The sequence below is a fragment of the Protopterus annectens genome, chromosome 1.part1 (genome assembly GCF_019279795.1).
Source record: "Protopterus annectens isolate FY-2018-M chromosome 1.part1, PAN1.0, whole genome shotgun sequence".
Classification (NCBI taxonomy): Eukaryota; Metazoa; Chordata; order Ceratodontiformes; family Protopteridae; genus Protopterus; species Protopterus annectens.
In genome coordinates this window covers 800855008-800877222 of record NC_056726.1, presented here as the reverse complement: position 1 = coordinate 800877222, position 22215 = coordinate 800855008, and the positions used below count along the sequence as shown (strand labels likewise).

The 22215-nt window shown below is 39.9% G+C and overlaps 1 protein-coding gene across 1 annotated transcript in view; it reads right to left on the bottom strand.

Annotated features, from left to right (window-relative positions):
* The window catches only part of LOC122815057 (3-ketoacyl-CoA thiolase, mitochondrial-like), a 509895-nt gene that overhangs the window by 270331 nt on the left and 217349 nt on the right, over nt 1-22215 (bottom strand). The window contains exon 2 of the mRNA XM_044087304.1: nt 810-976. Within this exon, the coding sequence (XP_043943239.1) occupies nt 810-976 (167 nt within the window). The remainder of the gene's footprint in view (nt 1-809; nt 977-22215) is intronic.

Here is a 22215-nt window from a genome sequence, read left to right as displayed (position 1 = left end):
CACTTCAAGATTTTCCTCAGTTTCATACATACAACTCTATACTGCAGAATATCATGGTAAAATGGACCAGGGTCTGCACCGACTTACATGAGCCTTGAGTTTTCACCACCACTGACAAAGTCAGCCCAAGTTTTCTCAAGATTTTACCAGTTCTACTTTGATGCTATCTATATTGTTGCTGGGTCAGCTGGAAAGTGAAAGGAATATTATGGTGAAGGAGCTGATTTCACATGACCATTGATTCAGACTAGCTGTATAGAGTTTAAACTGTTGCTGACATAGGTTCATAGGTTCATAGGAGTTTACTAGGCTAATAACCACAAGGGCCTTTTTAATCCTAGCCATCCATCCCTAATCTCTGACAAATTCTGATATCCTTGATAAGTGTAAACTGACACGGGTATTTTATAGCTTAGCAGGAGTTGGGGAAAACTGTTACTGTTCATTTAAAGTTCTCTCTAGTGACCTTATGTTCTAAGCTGTTATTCCCAAGGGTGATAATGTCTCCAAACAAATGCTGCTGAATTGCTGCTGCATTACACAATGTTCTAAAAATATTGAGAAAATTGATGTAATGTTCACATGTTGCCAAAATTTGCTGGTCAAACAACTAAAAAAAGTCATACTGATAAAATAGCTGCACACCAAAGTCTTTACTTAAAAAAGCAACACAACAGGTCATGGAAATTCAAATAAAATGCGGAAGGAAAGGTCACATAGAGGATTTATTCAAAAGATGCAAAGGTTAAGTTGAACTATTACCCTCTTTACAGCATGCATTTCAACAGCTGTTACTCTGTTTAACTAACCTGCAGTTGATTGCCCATGATAACACTGTTTACTAGCTCAGGGGCCACCTTGCTAGCAGCCAGGGCAGCTCTGGATGCATGTTCAGCCAGGTCAGTAGCAGACTGATCTTTCAACAGTCCTCCGTAAGTACCAAAAGGGGTACGTTTGGCAGAAACAATGAACACACCTATAGAAATGGAATTAACAAAAATAAATAATTATGGTCACTAGAGAAGATCAAATGTAAAACAAATGTCTTTATTACGACACACTCCATTTCCTTCAGCATTAGAAATACGACAGATCCAGCCAACACCACTTTAACCAAATAGAAAAAAGACTGAATGTGTTATAATTGCAAAAACCAAGGAAGGAAATAAAAGGAAAAAAGACAGTTGCAAAGGACTCCAGTCTTATAAAACAAATATTTCTACGTAAAACCTTCTGCTAGACAAATGCAATACACTACATATTCTTCTCATCTCTATCCATACCTGGTTCACCACTGTGTGAAGAAAGTCAGGTGTGAATGTGATTGACAGTATCAGAGCTGCTCTACCTGTGATGCAGTGCTAGAAAAGGGCAACTTATGCAAGACTATGATGTGTTAAACTGTAGTAAGAATTTACATGCTCTGGCTATGGTAGAAACAATGCAAAGTGGCACTGATGTGCTATTTCCTACATTGACTACTAAATTTTGTAATTCACTGAAACTTCTGCGCAAGGAATAACAAGATTTTTAAAAATTTTGGAAAATAATTCCCATTCTGTTTGTGTTTTTCCCACAATTTTTTTTATTATTTTAAATCATTAACAAAATGTGTGCACTATATGCAAAATCAAAAATTATCAAACATTGTATTATGCTATTAATGTAATATATTAGATAAATTCAAAAAAATTCAGCTAATATATTAATGTATACTTTAATAACTGTTTCACTTTCACTTAGTACATAAAATTGGGGTTTTACCATTTGTTTCCACTGGTGATAGAACACATTTCCTTATGACAAAACAGTGGCTGAATTAATAAGCATGTTTATACTTGGTGGAGATTCTTTCCCCGATTAGTTGTGAAAACATTCCTTGCAATAGCCAGTAAAGTCCACAAAAGTATATATTAAAAGGTTTTACTGCAACTAGGAGTCACAGTATTTATGTTCTGTATGTTCTGCTCTTACAGCAGAATCTTGCAGTTCAGCATCTGACAATGTCAAAATAAGAGCTTACCAGTTCAGTGCTGCAGCCATTCCCTTCTCCACCAAGTATGCCTGAGTACTGTGGAATATGATTTATCTGGGTTCTAAGCAACGCATCCTACAAATGCTCCTGTAAGCAGGGTGTGACAAAGCGAAATATTGTCAGCCCAGCTGTCTGGAATTTTGTAAATAATTATGTCATGTGTGAATATCAACATGATTCATATAAGATGCTTATGTTACAAATGTATCAGAACGATATGTCATGTGTATAGGTTCATAGGTTCATAGGTTGGGACTGGGCTATCTGCCCAAAGGCATATATTAGCCCAGCCACGTTGTGCGGTATTCACCTCCCCTTTAGTAGTTCCCTAGACCCTTGTACTATACTAGCAGCTAGTACCCTTGGCCCCTATCTAGTAGTGCTGTTGGTGTGATCCCTGCTGTGAACTTTCTGTTACTTATCCACTCATCAAGGTTCCTCTTGAAGAGTGACAGTGAGGGGCTCTGTCTTATGTAGATCGGGACCCTGTTCCATAGTAAGGGAAGTCTCTGCGAAGGGAATCTATCCCTCCAGCATGTTCTATTCATTGTTGTGTTGACGTTTATATCCCTAGAGCGTGTAGCTTGAGTAGATTTGGTTTTGCTAAGATGGAGCATGTTCAACAATTCTGAGTTGGACATGGCTCTGTACGTTAAACAGAGATCGTCTCTGAGAAGGCGGTATGCAACAGAGAGCAGTTTTAGCTTTTTCAATCGTGCTGTATAAGGCAACTGTTTGAAGCCAGTAATCCTCTTGGTTAGGTACCTCTGTGGTCTCTCCAGCTGCTGGAGATGTCTAGCCAGGTACTTTCCAATTGGTGCATTGTACTCAATAATGGGTCTGATGAGGGAAGAGTAGAGGGGCACCATTACATCCTTAGATCTTGATGCGAACCCTTTATCTAACTTGTTTGTACAGACATGTACTGAAAAGGTTTTTGCAAAGTGCTTGAAATGCATCCACAGTGTGCCCTACTGGAACAGAACAAAAATGTACCTGCACTATTCTAGCTGTTTAGATGCATATATCTTAACAGTGGAAACTGGAAGACAGGAGGTTATTTTCAGTCCAGCAAAAGTTCAGAAAAATAGCTGAAATTAAATTACTTTATGGCAGCAAGAGACACGATGTAGCTCAGATGGCTTAGTGGTTAACTGCTGTGACTATTGTGTATAGGCTCCTGGGTTCAAGACCTGCAAGGGCTCTTTATTTCTGTCAGGCCCCATTGGCCTAATGGATAAGGCATTGGTCTCCTAAGCCAGGGATTGTGGGTTTGAGTCCCATCGGGGGTAATATAATCTTGATACAAGGATGTCTATACTAGGGAGCTCACTGTGTTGTCTTTAAGGTGAAATAATTACTAGTTTTGAGTATGAAGGAATGTTAATTGTTTTATGAATTCCAGCATCTGGCTAAGATCTGAGGTTTATGTATTTTCACAGGTAGATGCTAAATACTGCTAGCTTCCAGCAGTGGGCGTTTCATCTGGGATACAGTCATATGACAAGAAATTATGTCATTCTGCAAGCTATCCCAGCAGTAATATTTGAGATTAATTTAAGAAGTCTCTTAGATTGACTAAGCATTCTGTATTCTGTCTTGGACCTGACAACAACTGGAACCATTCAACACACATCTGCCTTGCTCTGATGAAGTAAGTTTCTATGAAAAGTTTAATTCTCTTAGATATTGGCAGAAATATAGTAAAGCTTAGTTTATATATTTTTCTTTATTTATTTGAGACTGTCCTGCAATGTTGTTTTAAATATTTCCTGTGGTTTTGAACTCTGATGTCACTGGGAATATATACCGAGTATTTTCTTGTTTTTTTATTATTTATTATTAAATATATTTAAACCTTTCATTGTGGCTGATCTGTCCAGAGATATTTAGGTTCTGAGAGTACTTGCATATTTATAGATTAGTACTAAGCTAACTGCCCTTGCGAGCCATTTTAAGTGTAGCCAATTATCCCCTGTGAGACTCAAACCCTGCACCTTGTGTTTGTAAGGCAAACACCATAACCATTAGGCCACCCTCCCAACCCTTACTTGGTGATGCTGTGTAGGCCGTTCCTAATAGCCTTGCTCTTGGTCAAACTACCATTTGTATTAACAGTAACACTAAACAGTAAGATTGGACAACCTGTGTTAAAGGCCTTAAAGTAGCCAATAAGGAGCTGGCTGGTGGCAATGATAATTACCTTATAGATTGGGCAAAAGGGGGGTATAGCTAGAAAACTTGTGCCAACCTTTCCCAGGTGTGTGTGTGTGTGCTTGTGTGTGTGTGTGTGTGTGTGTGTGTGTGTGTGTGTGTGTGTGTGTGTGTGTGTGTGTGTGTGTGTGTGTGTGTGTGTGTGTGTGTGTGTGTGTGTGTGTAAATCAAACTTCAAAGAGTGTGTGCATGTGTGTCAGCTACTTGGTAAGGACACGAAGCACTGGTTGGACAGAGAGGGTGTTGGAGGTCTTGGCTTGGCCACTTAGCTGAGATCGCAACTCTATAGCTGTGCCAGTGTGGAGTTTTATTGGTGATCTGGAGAAAGAGGGAGAAACCAGCTCCGGACTGACTGAGGTTTTCTGTGTGCTCTTAAGGGAAACTGCACTTGATGCAGAGAGCTGCATCTGGAAATACTGTGTGGACCATGTTATCCTCTCAGTGTATGTCCCCCACTGGTGCCAGTGGTGAGGATTAAGGCTTCTTGATTACTGGTCCAGTGGTGGGGCATCACACAGGAATGCTGCCACAGTAACGAATCTAAATAAAAGGCATGTAAGAATACAGCAGTACTGTGTCTGCACCTCAAGTCTGATGAAGTAAGTTTCTATGAAAAGTTTAATTCTCTTAGATATTGGGAGGAATATAGTAAAGCTTAGTTTATATATTTTTCTTTATTTATTTGAGTCTGTCCTGCAATGTTATTTTACTCGGCATATATTCCCAGTGACATCAGAGTTCAAAACCACAGGAAATATTTAAAACAACATTGCAGGACATGCTGGAGGGACAGATTCATAACCCAGAGGCTCCCTTCACTCTGGAACAAAATCCCAGTCCAGGTTAGGCAGAGTCCCTCATTGACTCTCTTCAAGAGGAATCTTGATGAGTGGATGGGAGATAGTAGGTTTACCCCGGGTATCACTTCTGTGTCACTGTTAGACAGAGGCACAGTATACTAACCTCAGAAAAGGGCATAGCAAAATTCATTTAAAATGGGTGGCGAAAGCCAAGCACACTCTGGCTAGGCTTATAAATGCCCTAGGGCAGATAACCTAGTATGAACCTATGAACCTATGAACCTATAAGAGCAATATGGGAAGTATCACTGTAATATTCACTAGACAGGTTTCAGATGTTGAGCTCTCTCTTCACTGCCTCAAAGGTCAGGCGCTGCTATATTTTTTAACACACAAGAAAAAACAAAACACACCACTCCGTGTTACTGTAAGAGGGGAACATTACCAGCAGAAACATGAATCAGGTATTACGTGTAGCAACCCTCCTGTAAAAACATGCTTGAGCACACACGTAAATCTGTGTCAAGGATGACCAACTGTGTTGTAAATTAAATATTTTACAAATGTATCTATGATAAGATAACAAGATTAACAAATGTTAAATATTTTAGTACATTATACAGAACACTTTAAACTGTAACACATTTGTAGATGTGCACCAGAGATAGCCACATGGTACTCTACCTGAAAAATTGGCCTCTGAAGTCATTCTTGCAAAACTGCCTCACTACAGTAGCACAGCATCTCCTGTTAGAAGATAATGCTAGTAAATATGGAAGTGTTGTGGCTGTCAAATAAGTAAACGAGGTAGTCATAGGTGTTATGATGCATTTCATATATATATATATATATATATATATATATATATATATATATATATATATATATATATATATATAAAACAGGTTACAGTCAATAGGCACCCAGTTATACAATATACTTTACATACTCTACTTTCCTCAAAAAGATCAGGAGGCATTTTGAAGTTCATACTCTGGAAGATTTAAATCATATACCAAAAATGTGTGATTTTCGGCCTACATTTTATATAGTTTGTCACATTTCAAAATAAAAATTTTACTAATATACTCCCCCAACTCAAAATGAAAGGATACTGCTCATTTCCCATAGTAGCTTTTTGAACCATCTCCCATTAAGCTAAGTGTCACTTGGGAGTACTGTCTGCTAAGTAGGCCACATCAACTTTTGAAAATTTCCATGGAACTACGTCTTCTATTTATAAAACCATATTGTGCCTTTGCGCATTTATTGCTTTTATTGTTCTGTCCCATGCACGGTAAGAATGCCATTTTGTCAAGAGCACTTAACTTGTTTATAAAGCACCGAAATGTACCTTTCAGCTCCTGTATTCCTAATTATTCAATATCCTTCTCTTACAACAGCACTCCCAGATAATAATCTTATCCATAAGGCTATTAAAGAACAATTAGCACTGAAACATTTGTAGTCTATTATCCTCACATATCCTCACCCACAGTCACCGTTATTAGTACACTGATATTCACTTTTTGCCAGCTCACTGTAGTATATTTATTCACTAATGATTGAAAGGGAAACTGACCCTTGATCATACTACTAAAGCAACTAACCCTTACTAACTTTATTAACCTTCTCTTGTTTAAAGCAACAACACACTGCACATATAGTACCTTATTATATACGTAATACACTTTTCATACCTTTATCCTATTAGCACAGCAGAAATACATGCCACTCTGTCTCAAGGACATACCTCTGACCAGCCTTGGAAAACATACTATTACGATTATTTGTTGACAAATACAGTGACTGCTTGTGAGTTATTACAGCCCCTGGGTGTTAATACTATACACCGTCCACCTCATTGCTTATTCTTTAATAACATCTGCACACAGTTTATTGGTTTGCCTTTGAAGGTCTATACTTTGTGAGGTACCTTGGGTGGTCCAAAAGAAGGGTGACATTACTGATGTACTACATCTCAACAAGCTTATTTCTCATAATAAAAGAGTTATCACCTATCATTTAAAGTATACTATAAACTACAAGCATGACGACTACTACTGTTATGCATTTCACAACAATGTTAAAACATTTAAACTATATATTGCATTTCACAACACTGTTAAACAAGTCAACACAAATAAGTGAAAAGCTGTTTTACTTACATGTATTCCTTCCTCTCCATTTTGCACATTTTAAAATATATAGCACATAGTAAAGTCCACTATACACCAAGTTCTCTTTATTATTAGTTCTCTGAATAACCCTTACCTTTTCACCATGTCAGCAAATATCAGTTTCTCAAGACTAGCACAAAACAAGACTCATGTTTTTTTTTTCCCCTTTATCTGTAGCAAATAACAATGGGAGTTATATTTCCTTTTATTTCGCTGACCCACAAGTTCACTTAATTATCAGACTTTTCTCCATTCCTCTCCTCGCAGTACTGGCATTTGGCTCAAATCCAAGCTACTTCTAAGATTTTTGGTCCTCTCCTGAGTTTCTGTCTCTAGTTCAAGCATTTTCTTTTGAAACAAGGGAAACAGTTTCACTGGCACAGTCTGTTTGAAACCCCTCAAATTTATGCAGGATGCAGAAACAGACTCTTCACCTTGCTGATTGGAGGTCTATCGTCTCTACTTTTTTGTTGCTTTTTACATCTCTTCCCAAGCCAGATCTAACTCCATATACATTTCTGACCCATCTGGAAAAAATATTCTAAAGAGTGCTGGGTGTAATGATTTGAATCTCACCCCACCCTCATAAGAACTTCTAATCACATTATCACTTAAGACATAGGGTGACATGCATTAATAGAAAACAAGCCATATCAACATTTTACATTCCCATATTCTAAATCTCTTATGCTTTCTTTTTAACAATTAATCTATGATAAACTTACATAAATTGCTCAATTCCTGCCTTCCCTTAACTTCTCACTTCCTCCTGAACATTAGTCTGCACGCATTGCATGATTCCCACAAATTTCATTTATTTCTAGGTAATTTGCTCCTTCTCATTTCTAAAGATCCATCTCTAGTAGTTTTATCAGCTTTACAATATTCAGTGCTTCAGTTACAGTTGGCTTAGATGTTGATTTCCATTTTCTATTAATTGCATTTTTGGCAGCCAATAGCATTAAACTTAGTAGACATGTAGGTAATTTAGATCATGTGCTCCAGCTCAAAACAATAATTTCCTCCAACATTTTTGACAAGAGTATTTTGTATGAAATTTAAAAAATCTGCCGACCTGTTACACCCAAAAAGCATGTTCCCATTACCTCTGTTGTTTCTATCACACCCCCAGCATTTGTTGTCCATCTGTGGAAAAACATCCCTGAAGTCTTCTTGGGGTATAAAATACATATGCAAACACATCGCAAGAAAAATCCTAAACCTTCTGGACTTTGTCACACACATGGGAGCCATATAGATGCCCTCCCATTGTTCCTTTGTAATCTGCCCTTCCAGACTCTCTTCCCAATTTTTTCTAACCTCCTCTGGTTAATTCTTATAGGTGCCATGCAATATTTTCATTATCCCTTGCTAACAGCAGCTTCTCTTTTAGAACGAGCTAAAAACTCTAACAGAGCTGATCTTTCACTTAGCACTCCCCCATCCCTTTTTTATCTGCCTATAATCAGATATCATTCCCTGGTAGGGAAAGTGGACTCTAACCTGCAGCCTAAACTTCTGCTTGCCTAATCTTACTCTATTACAATGCCCTCTCTTGTTATTTATCCCCAGTATCTTGGTTCCTTTTGCCAATTTTTTCCAAAAATTCCTAGCCCCCTCTTGCCAGTTTTCTATACTCCTATTTACAGTCACCCCCATTGACAAAATCTTTTCCCACACCTGTGTTAGCTTAGTTCTTAGAACACTTTCTGCTAATTTATGAATAAAGTTGGTATTGTTGGTATTCTCCTCAACGATCTGCATCCAAAATCCTGAGCTCTCCTTATTTCTTGGATGTCCCCATTGCATCATAATTCTTTTTAACTTTGGTTTAAAACCTCACATTTGCATTATATACATGAATCTTAACTGCGTAGCTCTAAAGAATCCATTCAAATCAGATAATTGTACAACACCATTTTAAATAGGAATGATCAACTTATCTCACTTAACTCTTGACCTCTTTCCCATCCAAATATATTCCTTCATCTGTTTACTAATTACAATCCACAATTTATCCCCTGGGTGAAATAAAGGTATGCCTGATCTAAACATAAAACTAAAGGGACTAAAAGTATTTTCACTATCTGTACCTTACTATCCTAATATCTATAATCAATAACTTCAGGTTTCTCAGATTTTATATTACCATTTGTTTAGCCTCTTCCCTTATATTCATAGTTGCTTAAACAAAATCTATTTTGATCAATACAAAAAATGCTTCACCTTATAACCTCTCCAAAACTGAACATTGCCCAACTAATTCATGTTTGGGTACACATCTACCACTACATTCTGTATTTTATCTTCATTAATTTTATATCCAGTAAAGATATGAAACTGTAGCAAAAATGTCCACAACACTAAAATATCCTTTTCTGGATTTATCAAGTACAAAATAATATCCACAAATAAAGCTAATGTTTTTTAACTGCCATGCCAGGCATATCCTTGAATTCACAAGTCACTTATTTTCTTTGTCAATGGCTCTAAATATACAGTGAATAAAAAGGGGAAAGTGGGTTCGAAAATGCAAACACAGCATGGATTTGTGGTTGAAAGAATAAGAAACCATTTAATTAAAACATAAAAACATTTCTACTATAAACCTCAAGATAAGCGCTTTCATCTCATAGTATGAAACGTCAACAAATAAAACTAATTAAATTAAACCTTAAATAAACCTGATAAAACATTTTAACCAATCACAACTCACAAAATCAACAAGCCTCCAAACATTATATCCAATCAACGAATCATAGAGAATAGAGGGAGTAGCCAATCATAAAAGGAAAAAAACAGCATTATAATTGCTCGAGCCAATCACAAATAACCAAGCCTCCCCTTTTAAAATATATTGCTAAATAATCAATGATCGAACGAGCAACCATAATAAAAAATAATAAATACACTAAATGTAAACAATTCTATCTCTGCAATGATTTTAGTTTTAATAGACAAGAAACAGAAATAACATAGTTCAGCCCAGGATAACTATTCCCGTTAGTTTGTAATTTCCAGAAAAGCTTGCATTTTTCCAGCAATAAACTCCATGGGCCACCCCTCTTGTCAACACTATTTGTTCAAGAATACAAAATCTAAACTCACTCTACATTTAAGATCATATAAATGTTCACAAAGTCTGTCCCTTAATTTATGCTCAGTTTTTCCGATGTAGAAACTGGGACAGAATTGACAACAAGCAGAATAAACGATCCCCTTAGACTGACAGTTGAATCACATTTATCCTCACCAACAACTTGTTCAGATAGAGTTCTTAACAAACTAAAATAAACTTGCAATAGTTGCAGAAGCCACACTTTTTCATGTAAACTCTTCCAGCCTACCACCGGTCTTAGATTCAAAAATTGATTTGAAATTCCTACCTCTTTTGACCACAGAGGGTTTAATGCCAAGTCTTTCTCTAAACTCACCCTTATTAGTCAAAAGACACCATTTTTTCTCAATAATACTCTTAATGTGCATATCATCACAGGAGAAGGTGTTAATAAAAGAATTAATATGATCCCATTCTTGCATGTTATTAGAAGAATTCACATCAATGTTAATAGATATATTGTTATCGGGGTTGTTATGTTGGTTGGTAATTTGTGTTGGTCCACCTAAAATGGAAATAAACTGTATTGTCAAACTACAGTCAAACTCAACAGGGTCTGTGTTCCACCCTGATTCTGCAGAGCCCATTCCCTTGGCTGTGGTTTCGTTAGATAGTAGGTGGGGACAATGGGAAGCTCGCTCATCCATTCATGCACATCACTAATTAGATGACAAGGCATTTGGCTACCTTAAGAGAGTCATAGTTACTCCCGCCGTTTACCCAAACTTCACTGAATTTCTTCACTTTCACATTCACAGCACTAGGCAGAAATCACATTGCGTCAACACCCATCTCAGGCCTTCGCAATGCTTTGTTTTAATTAAACAGTCAGATTCCCCCAGTCCACACCAGTTCTAAGTCAGCTGCAAGCTGCCATACGATGCGGGATGCCGGTTGGGACCAGCGCCTGCCACAACTGGCGCAATCCACAGGAAGGGCCCAGCGTGTGTCCAAAGTTGCTGTTGGCATCCCCCCAGCCCCCCTGGAAGGGGGAATGCAGTAAGAGAGTGACGCTTCATCCAGCCATGGCAAGCGCCCAGCCTTGCTTCACACCCAAGTCTGACTGACTCAGCCAAAAAGGGGAAAGTGGTCATCTCTGCCTAGTTTTTCTGTTTAAACACAACCTGGTAGAGAAGAACCCTCCCACATTAATTTTTGTCTCTGATTCTTCATACACACTCTTCAATAACCCTACTATTTTATCTTGGAATGAAAATTCTTCCATTGCCCCACTCAGTATTTTCCCATATTCTGCTTTCCTCAATCATCAGTCTAGTAATGCTGTCAAATGTTTGCCGGTACTCTAAAAACACACTGATCCACATCTACTAATTTTGGTAACTCCAATGCCATTCTCTTAGCTAGTACAGACAAACAATTGTGATTTAAAATTTAAATGGTCTGAAGGGTCTTTTAACCTCTTTAGGTAATACAGCCACCACAGCTTTTTTCCAAGGTACTGCTGTTCCCCCGTCCTTTTATAAAATAAAAAGTTAAACAGAAATCTGAACTGTTTTACCACTTTCTTCCTTCCCAACTTCCAAAGAAACACAGTCTGTTCCTGAATACTTCTCTATTGATTAGTAGTATATTACCATTCTTAACTCATCTCTTTTTTATCATCGCTATTAACTGTTGAGCCTCATCTTTCATCTTCCTCCAGGCCTGGCATCATTAAATCTTCCATGAATATTTCCATTTGTGCTTTTTCTTGGTTTCCACATTCTTATGCTTTATACAAATTTTCATAAAATTTCCAAAAATATTTGCAATACCTCTGTAGGATATCTGGTTATTTTTTTTGTCAAAGGCACACTAAGTTTGGTGACAACCCTTTCTTTTTTCTGTTGCCTAGGTCACTGTGCTAAAATTTGTTTGTGCTCTAGTTAACAAAAAAAATGTATGTACTTAGCATACCGTTCCATCAGTGTTGTCCATTTTTATTTATCCCTGATGTATGGGTTCAGACCGATATCAGAACCAACTCGGCCATTACTACAGCTCACGCTGACCAACAAACTCTTGAGCTTCACCTCTACCCATAATACCCCTCTCTGAATTACCTTAGATCAAGTTTGCAGATTAGATATTGAGTGATAGATAGCGAAGCGTTAATAGAAACTATATATGCTATGTTTTAAAGATTACCATACGAGAAAATTATATCATACGTTCCACCAAAAAGTCTTCAAATGCCAGGGGATGCAAGCAGGGGAGTCAAAGATGAATGAAAATTTACAATACAGATGGAAAATTATGGTAAGTGCATAACTTCTTTATCTGATGTTGTCTATTTTCATTTTATCCTTGACGTATGGGACAGAGTCCCCAGCTACCTTAGACTTTGGGAGGAGTCATGAAAGTATATTCCTGAGCACCACTGAACCAAAAGATGTTCTTCCCCTAGAGACCAAATCCAATTTGTAATAGGTAATAAAGGTATGGTAGAAGCCTAAGTTGCTGCTGCACATATATCATCCATTGAAGCCCTTGACTGCTGATGTAGCTACAGTTCTCGTAGAATGAATCTTTAAAGGCCTAGGCAAATTAATTTTGTTTGTATTATAAATAAAAGAAATACATTCTTTGAGCCATCTGGCTAACGTCACTTTGCTCATTGGTTGTCCAAATCTTGTAGATGAGAATGACACAAATAGTTGGTCAGATTTGCTGAAATTCTTAGTTCTGTGCAGAGAAAAACTTAACTGTCTATGAACATCTAATAAACATAAGCAGTATTCACTTTTGTTAGCAAAACTGGGAGAAATACTGGTAAACTAATACTCTGGTTGATAATGGTCTCTTGACACTAACTCGGGCAAAAAGGAAGGATTAGTTCTCAGTGAAATTCTATCTTTGTGGAAAATAAGGTAAGGAGGTCTACATGATAAGGCTTAAATTTCTGAAATCCTTCTGGCAGAAGTTATTGCCACTATAAATACAGTTTTCCAAGATAAGAACTTCAGAACACATTCAGATGATGGTTCAAAAGGAGGTTGAACAATGGTTTGGAATACTAAGTTTAAATCCCACAGTGGAGTAGGATCTTTGTAAGGAGGTTTAAGCAACAGCATTCCTTTTAAAAAGCCTTTGCAAAGCTTATGAGAAGCCAAGGATGATTCCTTAAAACCACTGTGGAAATTAGAAATAGCAGCTACTTCAATTTTTATGGTACACTGGGACACACCTGCTTCAAAAAGTAAAGCTAAATTCTAGGATTTTATCAATGGACACTGAAAAGGGATCAGTACTGTTGTCACAATCCCAAAAGGCAAACATACTCCATTTACTAGCATAGAGTTTGGGTCTAGCTGGTTTGTGCAAGGCCAATAGAATATGGTGCACTGGGGAAGAAAGTGAAGGGAGCCTGGCTATCAGTGGAACTGGAGTAGCCAAACTGTCAGCTTAAGATTCACAATGTTTGGATGAAGCAGTCCCTCTGGATAGGACAGAAGATCTGGTGCTGGGTCCAGGATCCATGGTTGTTGAATCAGATAAGGCCAAACGAAGGGGAACCATATCTGCCGAGGCCAGTAAGGTGCAATGAGGATTACTTTGCTCTTCAACCTCATTGTTTTCTGTAGAAATTTCAGAATTAGATGAAACATGGGAAAAGCATACAGCAGTCCGGCGGGCAAATTGTGTAGAAGAGCATCTTATAGGTTCATAGGTTCATAGGCAGGTACTAGGCTATCGGCCCAAGGGCCTATACAAGCCTAGCCAACAAGGTTCCCTGGCTTAAGCCACCCAAGAAAGTTATTTTCCTGTGCCACTGAGACACAGAAGTGATCCCCGGGGGTGTATTTCCTATTTCCCATCCACTCATCAAGATTTTTCTTGAAGAGTGCTAATGAAGAAGTTTGCTTGACATACATGGGTAGCCTGATCCAGAGTATGGGAAGTCTCTGGGATAGGAATCTATCCCTCCAGCGTGTCCTGTTTATTGTGGTGACAAGGTTTAGGTCCCTAGAGCATGTAGCTCAGAGGGATTGGGATTTCTTTAGGTGTAGCATATCCAACAGCTCTGGGTTTGACATAGCTTTATATGTTGGGCAGAGATCACCTCTGAGTAGGCGATATGCTACGGAGTAAAGCTGGAGTTTTTTGAGGCGGTCAGTGTAGGACATTTGTTTGAGTCCAGTAATCCTCTTTGTGAGGTACTTCTGTGGCCTTTCCAGCTGCTGCAGATGTCTTGTGAGGTACATTCCAAAAGGGGCATTGTACTCTTTAATGGGTCTAATGAGTGATGAGTGATGAGTAGAGGGTAACGATGACCTCTTTTTTCCTGGACGAGAACCCTTTTATGATGAGGTGTGCCACGTAGAAAGACTTTCTGACTACTGTGGCAATGTGACTATCAAGGGAGAGACTACTGTCCACCTAGGTCCCAAGGTCTCTTATCACGCATTCGGTGTTAAGTAGATTGCTGCCTATGTGGTAGTTCATGGGTACAGAGTTTTTACCAAAGGGGATGACACTGCACTTTTTGGCATTGAGCTTGAGGCCTTGGCTCTGACACCAGGCATCTGTCTCAGAGAGGCCCTTCTGTAGGATGTTCACATCATTTGGGGACTTGACTATGGCTCCTAGTTTGCAGTCATCTGCAAACTTCGTTAGCCAGAGGCCTTCTGTGTTAGCCTGTACTTCAGAGAAGTAGATACCAAAGAATCTGCTGGAGGGGGGATCAGGGTGAAGTAGGTGCTGCACTTGTTGTTTAAGGGATAGGCAAACAGGTCGCAGCAAGGCTGACCCCACAGACAAAAGATCTTCTCTGTCACCTCTGGACTGAAAGACCACTCGTGGACAGAAAAATGCACCAGCTCAGTTTGTCTGCTATCACACTGGAACTCCCCGGAATGTGCGTTGCTATCAGAAAGCGGTTGGAAGAGATCGCTCCTTGCCACATTCTGAAGGCTTCTTGACACAGAGCATAAGATTTGGTTCCTCCCTGTTTGCTGATGTACCAAAGCACTGACATATTGTCAGCTGTAATTGCAATTGTTCCCAAAAGAAGAGGAGTCTGAAATGCTTGCAATGCTAAAAGCACTGCCCTCAACTCCAGGACATTGATATGCAAGTTGGCCTCTACAGGGAACCAAGTGCCTTGAACAGTATTTATAGGTTCATAGGTTCATACTAGGCTATCTGCCCTAGGGCATTTATAAGCCTAGCCAGAGTATGTTTGGCTTTCGCCACCCATTTTAAATTAATTTTGCTATGTCCTATTTATTTCAGTGCTGAGGTTCAAGTCTCTCGAGCGTGTAGCTCGATGGGATTTGGATTTTTTGAGGTGCAGCATGTCCCTTAATTCCGGGTTGGACATGGCCTTATACGTCAGGCACAGGTCACCTCTGAGCAGGCGGTATGCCACTGAGTAGAGCTGGAGTTTCTATAACCGGGCAGCATATGGCATCTGTTTGAGCCCTTTGATCCTCTTGGTGAGGTACTTTTGGGGTCTTTCCAGTTGCTGCAGGTGTTTGGTAAGGTACATCCCAAAAGGGGCATTGTACTCAATTATGGGCCTGATGAGGGATGAGTAAAGAGGCACGATGACCTCCCCTAATCTAGATTTGAATCCCTTCATGATTAGGTGGGCTATATAAAATGTTTTTCTAACCACTTTGGCCACGTGGTTGTCAAATGAGAGATTGCTATCAACTTGGGTCCCCAGGTCCCTAATTACTTCTTCTGTACTTAATGGATTACCACCTATGTGGTAATTTGTGGGCACTTTGTTTTTGCCAAAGGGGATGACTATACACTTTTTGGCGTTTAGCTTGAGGCCATGGCTCTGGCACCAGTTGTCTGTTTCTATGAGGCCCTTTTGGATGATGCTTGTGTTGGCTGGAGAGTCGATTATGGTGCCCAGTTTGCAGTCATCTGCGAACTTGGTCAGCCACAGTCCTTCCGTGTTGGCCTGTACCTCCGAGAAATATATACCAAACAAGAGAGGTCCCAGGACTGAGCCTTGTGGGACGCCACTTGTAACTGGTTTGGAGTCTGACATGGCTCCAGCAATTCTAACCATGTGGGTTCTGTCCTTGAGCCAGTTTGCAACCCATCTAGTGACATAGGGGTTTATATTTAAGCTGGTGAGCTTATCTATAATGCCCGAGTGGGGTATTGTATCGAAGGCTTTTGTGAGGTCCAGATAGGCTGTGTGGACCACCTTTCCTTCGTCAATGGCCTTGGTGACTGTTTCAAAGAAGTCAACCAGGTTTAAGAGGCAGGATCTGCCCTTAACAAAGCCAAACTGGGTAGGATCCAGTGTCTGTAGGTCCCCAATATCTTTATTTATGAGGTCCATGATGATCCTTTCCATAGCTTTGCAGACCAAGCTAGTCAGGCTTATGGGGCGATAGTTTCCAGGGTCCGTTGAGGCACCACCTTTGTGGAGAGGGACCACTGTTGCTGTACGCCACTCTTTGGGTACATATCCTGTAGTAAGGCTGAGATTGAACAGTAGTTTTATGTTTGGGTTTAGCTCTTCTTGGAGTTCATGTAGGACGCAGCCTGGGACACCGTCTGGTCCCATTGATGCTGTGTTTTTTGCTTTGGAGAGGGCGGCTCCCACCTGAGCATCTGAGATGTCAGGGGGGCAGCACTCTGCTGGCATAGATATTTGCCCTTTTGGTGGGGAGGGGGGGGAGAAGTTTGCGCTGAACCTGTCAGCTAGGATGTTGGCAATGTCTGTGGGATCAGACTGCCCCACCACCACCATCTGGGAGGCATACGTGGTCACTATGGCTTTCGGTTGCGGTGAGACAAAGAATCTCTTTGGAGTGTATCCAACAATCTAAATCTTTTTTGCAAAGATTGGTGATAAAGATCAGATCCGACATGGACTGGTGTAATAATATATGATGAAAGGAGATACTATCAGCACAGCTAGCTGGAATTTTGAAAATAATTATATGTCATTGGTGAATACCAAAATGATTTATACAAGATGCTTGTGTTGCAAATATATTAAGAACTATATATCATATAAGATGCCTGTGTTATAAATGTATTAAAACTGTATGTCATGTGTATATCAAACTTCTTGTACAGACGTGTGTGTTGAAAAGGTATTTGTAGAGTGCTGTGTTTAAAATGTATCCATGCTGTGCCCTATTGGAAGAGAACAGAAATATGCATACACTATTGTAACTCTTTAATGGTATATATTTTAACAGTGGAAACCGGAACACAGGAGGTTAACCTCAGACCAGCAAACTTTAAAATAAATATCTGAAATCAGATAGACTAGGCCACAAAAGATAGTATCTTTCAGTTCTCAATGCAGCACTTCCTTGCAAGCTATAAGTCCCCCACTATGACCTAGGAAAAACATATCATGTATTAACATTTATTAGAAACACTAACCATCCAATCCAATTCCATATTCATGGGTGACTTTAATTACCCCACTATTAACTGGGAATCCTATACGACATCAAACGTACATGCACAGAGATTCCTGAATTTTGTAAACACAAACTCCCTGGACCAGACAGTCAATACACCAACTAGGGATGCGACCATACTAGATATGGTCCTCACAAATATGGGAGAGTGCTGCACACCACCTAATGTAATGCCTTCCCTGGTAACGTCAGACCACAAAATAGTCTCCTTTGAAGTAAAAGTAAAACCTGGACCCCCAGCTAAACTGGGAATATTCAGGAACTATTCTAAGGCTAAACTACTGCTATTAAGTGAGAACCTGACAACATTTCAAGCCCCCCAAAACCCTGAGAACACTTCTGCCTATGCAGAACTGCTCACAGAAACTGTGTACAAGCATGTTAATAGCTGCATAGAGGCAGCTGTACCCACCAGGAAGAAGTATAGAACTAACTCAAAAAACAAGCCACTCTGGTGGAATCACAAAATCAATCAGATGTATAACAGGAGGAAGAAAAGCATGGCAAAAATTAGGAGGTGCAGCACCCAGCAGGATAAAAGCACTCTCATCAAATTAAACAAACAACTCAGAGGACAAATAAAGTCTACCAAAGGAAAATTTGAGGAAAGTTTGGCCTCCCAGGCCAAGGACAGCCACAAAGCATTATTTAGCTATGTCTGCAACATCAAAGGCAATACACAATTGTGTGTGGAGCTCATTGTAAATGCAGCCCCCTGTACTGAGCCAGAAGATATAGCAAACCTCCTGGCTGATACAATCAGCTCCAACTTAACTCCTCTCTCCCACTCAACTTTCCCTCAGGAAATAACATCAAATATAACTCCCCCTACTATCAGTAGGGAACAGGTCCTTAATGCTCTCTCTAAGACAAATAACACTGTATCAATGGGCTCAGACAATATCCCAGGATGCCTTCTAAATAGCATGAAACATGACCTATCAGGACCTCTGGAATTACTATTTAACTGTAGCCTCCAAACAGGCTTCATGCCTCATGAACTGAGAAAGGCAAAAGTCATCCCTTTGCAAAAAGATGTGCCATCTACAGACCCATAAGTCTCACTAGTCTTATATGTAAACCCTTGGAAAGAATTTTCATGGAGATGATCAACAGAGATACAGTAAACCTCCAGACACCGGACCCAACATAGTTTGGTTACGTCTAGGGCAGATCATGCCTACTCCACCTGGTGGACTTTTTTGAGAAGGCCACCAAAGCAATGGATGAGGGCAAAATCGTTCACACTGCCTACCGTGACCTGGACAAGGCATTTGACACAATACCCCACTTGGGCATTATTGACAAACTCAAGAGGTTAGCTACAAATCCGTATGTCACCCGGTGGATAGCCAAGTGGCTCATAGACAGGACCTAGGAAGTTAGAATTGGGTGTCCACCTCTACTAAGAGGCCAGTCACAAGTGGAGTCCCCCAGGGATCAGTCCTTGGAGTGCTCCTTTTTGGCATTTACTTCTCAGAAGCCAAGGCCAATGTCAGTGGTCTCTGGCTGACTAAAATTGCAGATGATTGCAAATTAGGAGCTGTCATTGAATCTCACACTGACAAAAATGCTCTCCAGGAGTGGCTGACACAGAAAAACAACTGGTGTCAGAGCCATGGACTAAAACTAAATGCCAGGAAATGCATAATAGTATCCTTTGGGAAATCATCCATCCTTCGTAACTATCATATTGACAACACACCCCTTAATAGATGACCCAGTAGTCATAGACTTAGGGACACACATAGATAATGATCTAGTCTTTGATCATCACATGTCTACAGTGGTGAGTAAATAATTCTATGTTGTGCAACTTATAAACAAAGGTATGGCATCTAAGTCCAAGGAAGTCATTGTTCCACTGTATTTGGCATTCATCAGACCTATCATTGAGTACAATGCCTCCTTTGGTATGTATCTAACCAGGCATATCCAACAACTGGAACATCCACAGAGGTTCCTCACTAAAAGAATACATGGTGTAAAGTAATATGTCCTATGCAGACCGCCTCAAGGCCCTATCCCTGTATTCTGTCTCCTACAGGCTTTTGAGGGGAGATCTATGCCTGGCATACAGGGCATTTTCAGACCCCACTCTGATGGACCTCCTGCATATTCACAAAACAAACAGTACCAGAATTACACATTCTAATGACTTAAACCTTGCCTGTGATATAAATAGGACCTGCTGAAGAGATAAGTATGTATCCCAGAGACTACCCATCCATGTGAAGCAGAGTTCCTCCCTAACCCAATTCAAGTGCAACTTGGACAGCTGAATGGGAAACCGGAAATTCACCCCTGGTATGGCACCTATATCTGTAATGCAAACAGGTATCCTGTAAATGGCTCATCTCCCAGGCCCATACTTATACTTATCAAGGGTTTCAGAACTTGTGAACGAATTGGGATGCATGGCTAGGCTTAACAAGGACCTTGTGGTTGTTAGCCTAGTAAACACCTACTAGGAAGCTTTCTGTATTGTCTTTAGGGTGAACTAATTACTAGTCTTGAAATCAAAATGGAATGCAATTGTTTTATGACTTCCACCATCTACCAAAGAGCTGAGCAAAGCCATTGTCTATGTATTTTTACAGGTAGATACTAAATGCTACCAGCTGCCATCGGTGGTTGTTTTGCATGAAAACTAGACGTTTGATGAAAAGTAATGATGTAATTCTGCAAGTTATACCTGCAGCAATACTTTAGATATTATTTTGAGAAGTGTCTTAGTAAAACAGAGCATTCTGCATTCAGTCTTGGACTGACAAGAACCACTCACCACACCTCCCCTGCTCTATACAAACATGTGTTACAAAAGTATTAGAACTGCATGTTATATGTAAGTTTCTAGGGAACAGTATAATTCTCTTAGATTCAGTCAGGAATATAGTGAAGCTTGGTGTAGATATTTTTCTTTATTTCTGCGAGACTGTACTGCAATATTAATATTTCCTGTGGTTTTGAACTCTGATGTCACTGTGCCTATACATTGAGTATTTTCTTGTTCTTTTATCATTTATTATTAAATATATTTAAACCTTTCATTGTGGCTGATCTATGTAGAGATATCTATGTTTCGAGAGTACTTGCACATTTATCTGGTGACACTGTGTGGGCCACTTCTAATAGCCTTGTTCTTGGTCAAAATACCATTTGCAGTTGTATTAATATTTCACAGTAAAATTTGACACCCTTTGTTAAAGGCCCTAAAGTAGCTGATGGGGAGTGACCACCATCAGTGATTACCTTATAGTCTGGACAGAAGGGGTATAGCTAGTAAACCTGTGTCAGCCTTTCCCAAGTGTGTGTGTGTGTGTGTGTGTGTGTGTGTGTGTGTGTGTGTGTGTGTGTGTGTGTGTGTGTGTGTGTGTAAATCAAACCTCAAAGAGTGTGTGTGTCAGCTACTTTGGCAAGGACATGAAGCACTGTTTGGACAGAGAGGGTGCCGGAGGTTTTGGCTTCATCACTCAGCTGAGATCTTAACTCTATAGCTGTGCCAGTGAAGAGTCTTATTAGGGATCTGGAGAAAGAGTGAGAAACCAACCCAGGACTGACTGTGGTCTCTGTGTACTCTTAAGAGAAATTGCACTTGATGCAGAGAGTTGCATGTAAAATACTGTGTGTGTGTGTGTGTGTGTGTGTGTGTGTGTGTGTGTGTGTGTGTGTGTGTGTGTGTCTGTATGTATATACCTGTCATCCTCCCAGTGGAATGATTCTCCACGATTGCCATTGGTGAAGATTGAGGCTCCTTGATTACTGGTCCAGTGGAGAGTCGACACATTTGGTGGCAGTGGTGGGATGTCACATTTGGTAGGCAGTGGTGGGATATCCACATCACATTTTGTTGGCAGTGGTGGGATCACCACATCATGTATTGGGATTCAGTGGTGTGGATATTAAACTCCTGCAGCCTGTAAACAGTGGTCACTAAAGATGATGTTTGTACTGTCAAGCAGCCATCTGGCAGACATTCAGAGTTCCTTATCACAATATTGTATTTATTTTTTGTTAGCTTAGTTAGTCAGGGAGAGCAGGCAAGGATGTCAAGGGAGGATTATGGCAAGATGACATAGAACCAGTTGGCTGTGATGTGCCAAACCAAAAGACTGTGGCATGCCAACCTGACTAAAGGAGAAATGACTGCAGCCTTAACCACAGCTGCATCACAGACCAGCAACCAGGAGACCAACCAGACTGGCCTTTTGGATGTACAACTCTCAGAAAAATGACAGTTCAACTTTGCCTCAGAGGACTTAAAAATCCATCTGGAGTTAAAGAGACTTGAACTGGAAACCAAACAGATGGAGTTAGAATCAGCAGAGAGACTGAAACGTCTGGAAGCTGAAGAAAATGAGAGGCAGAAGCAACATAAAAAGGAAATGCTGACTCTTCACCAGGGTCATGGGGTTAATGGGGAAGGGAGTAACTGACCCCCAGAAGCAATAAAGGTCAT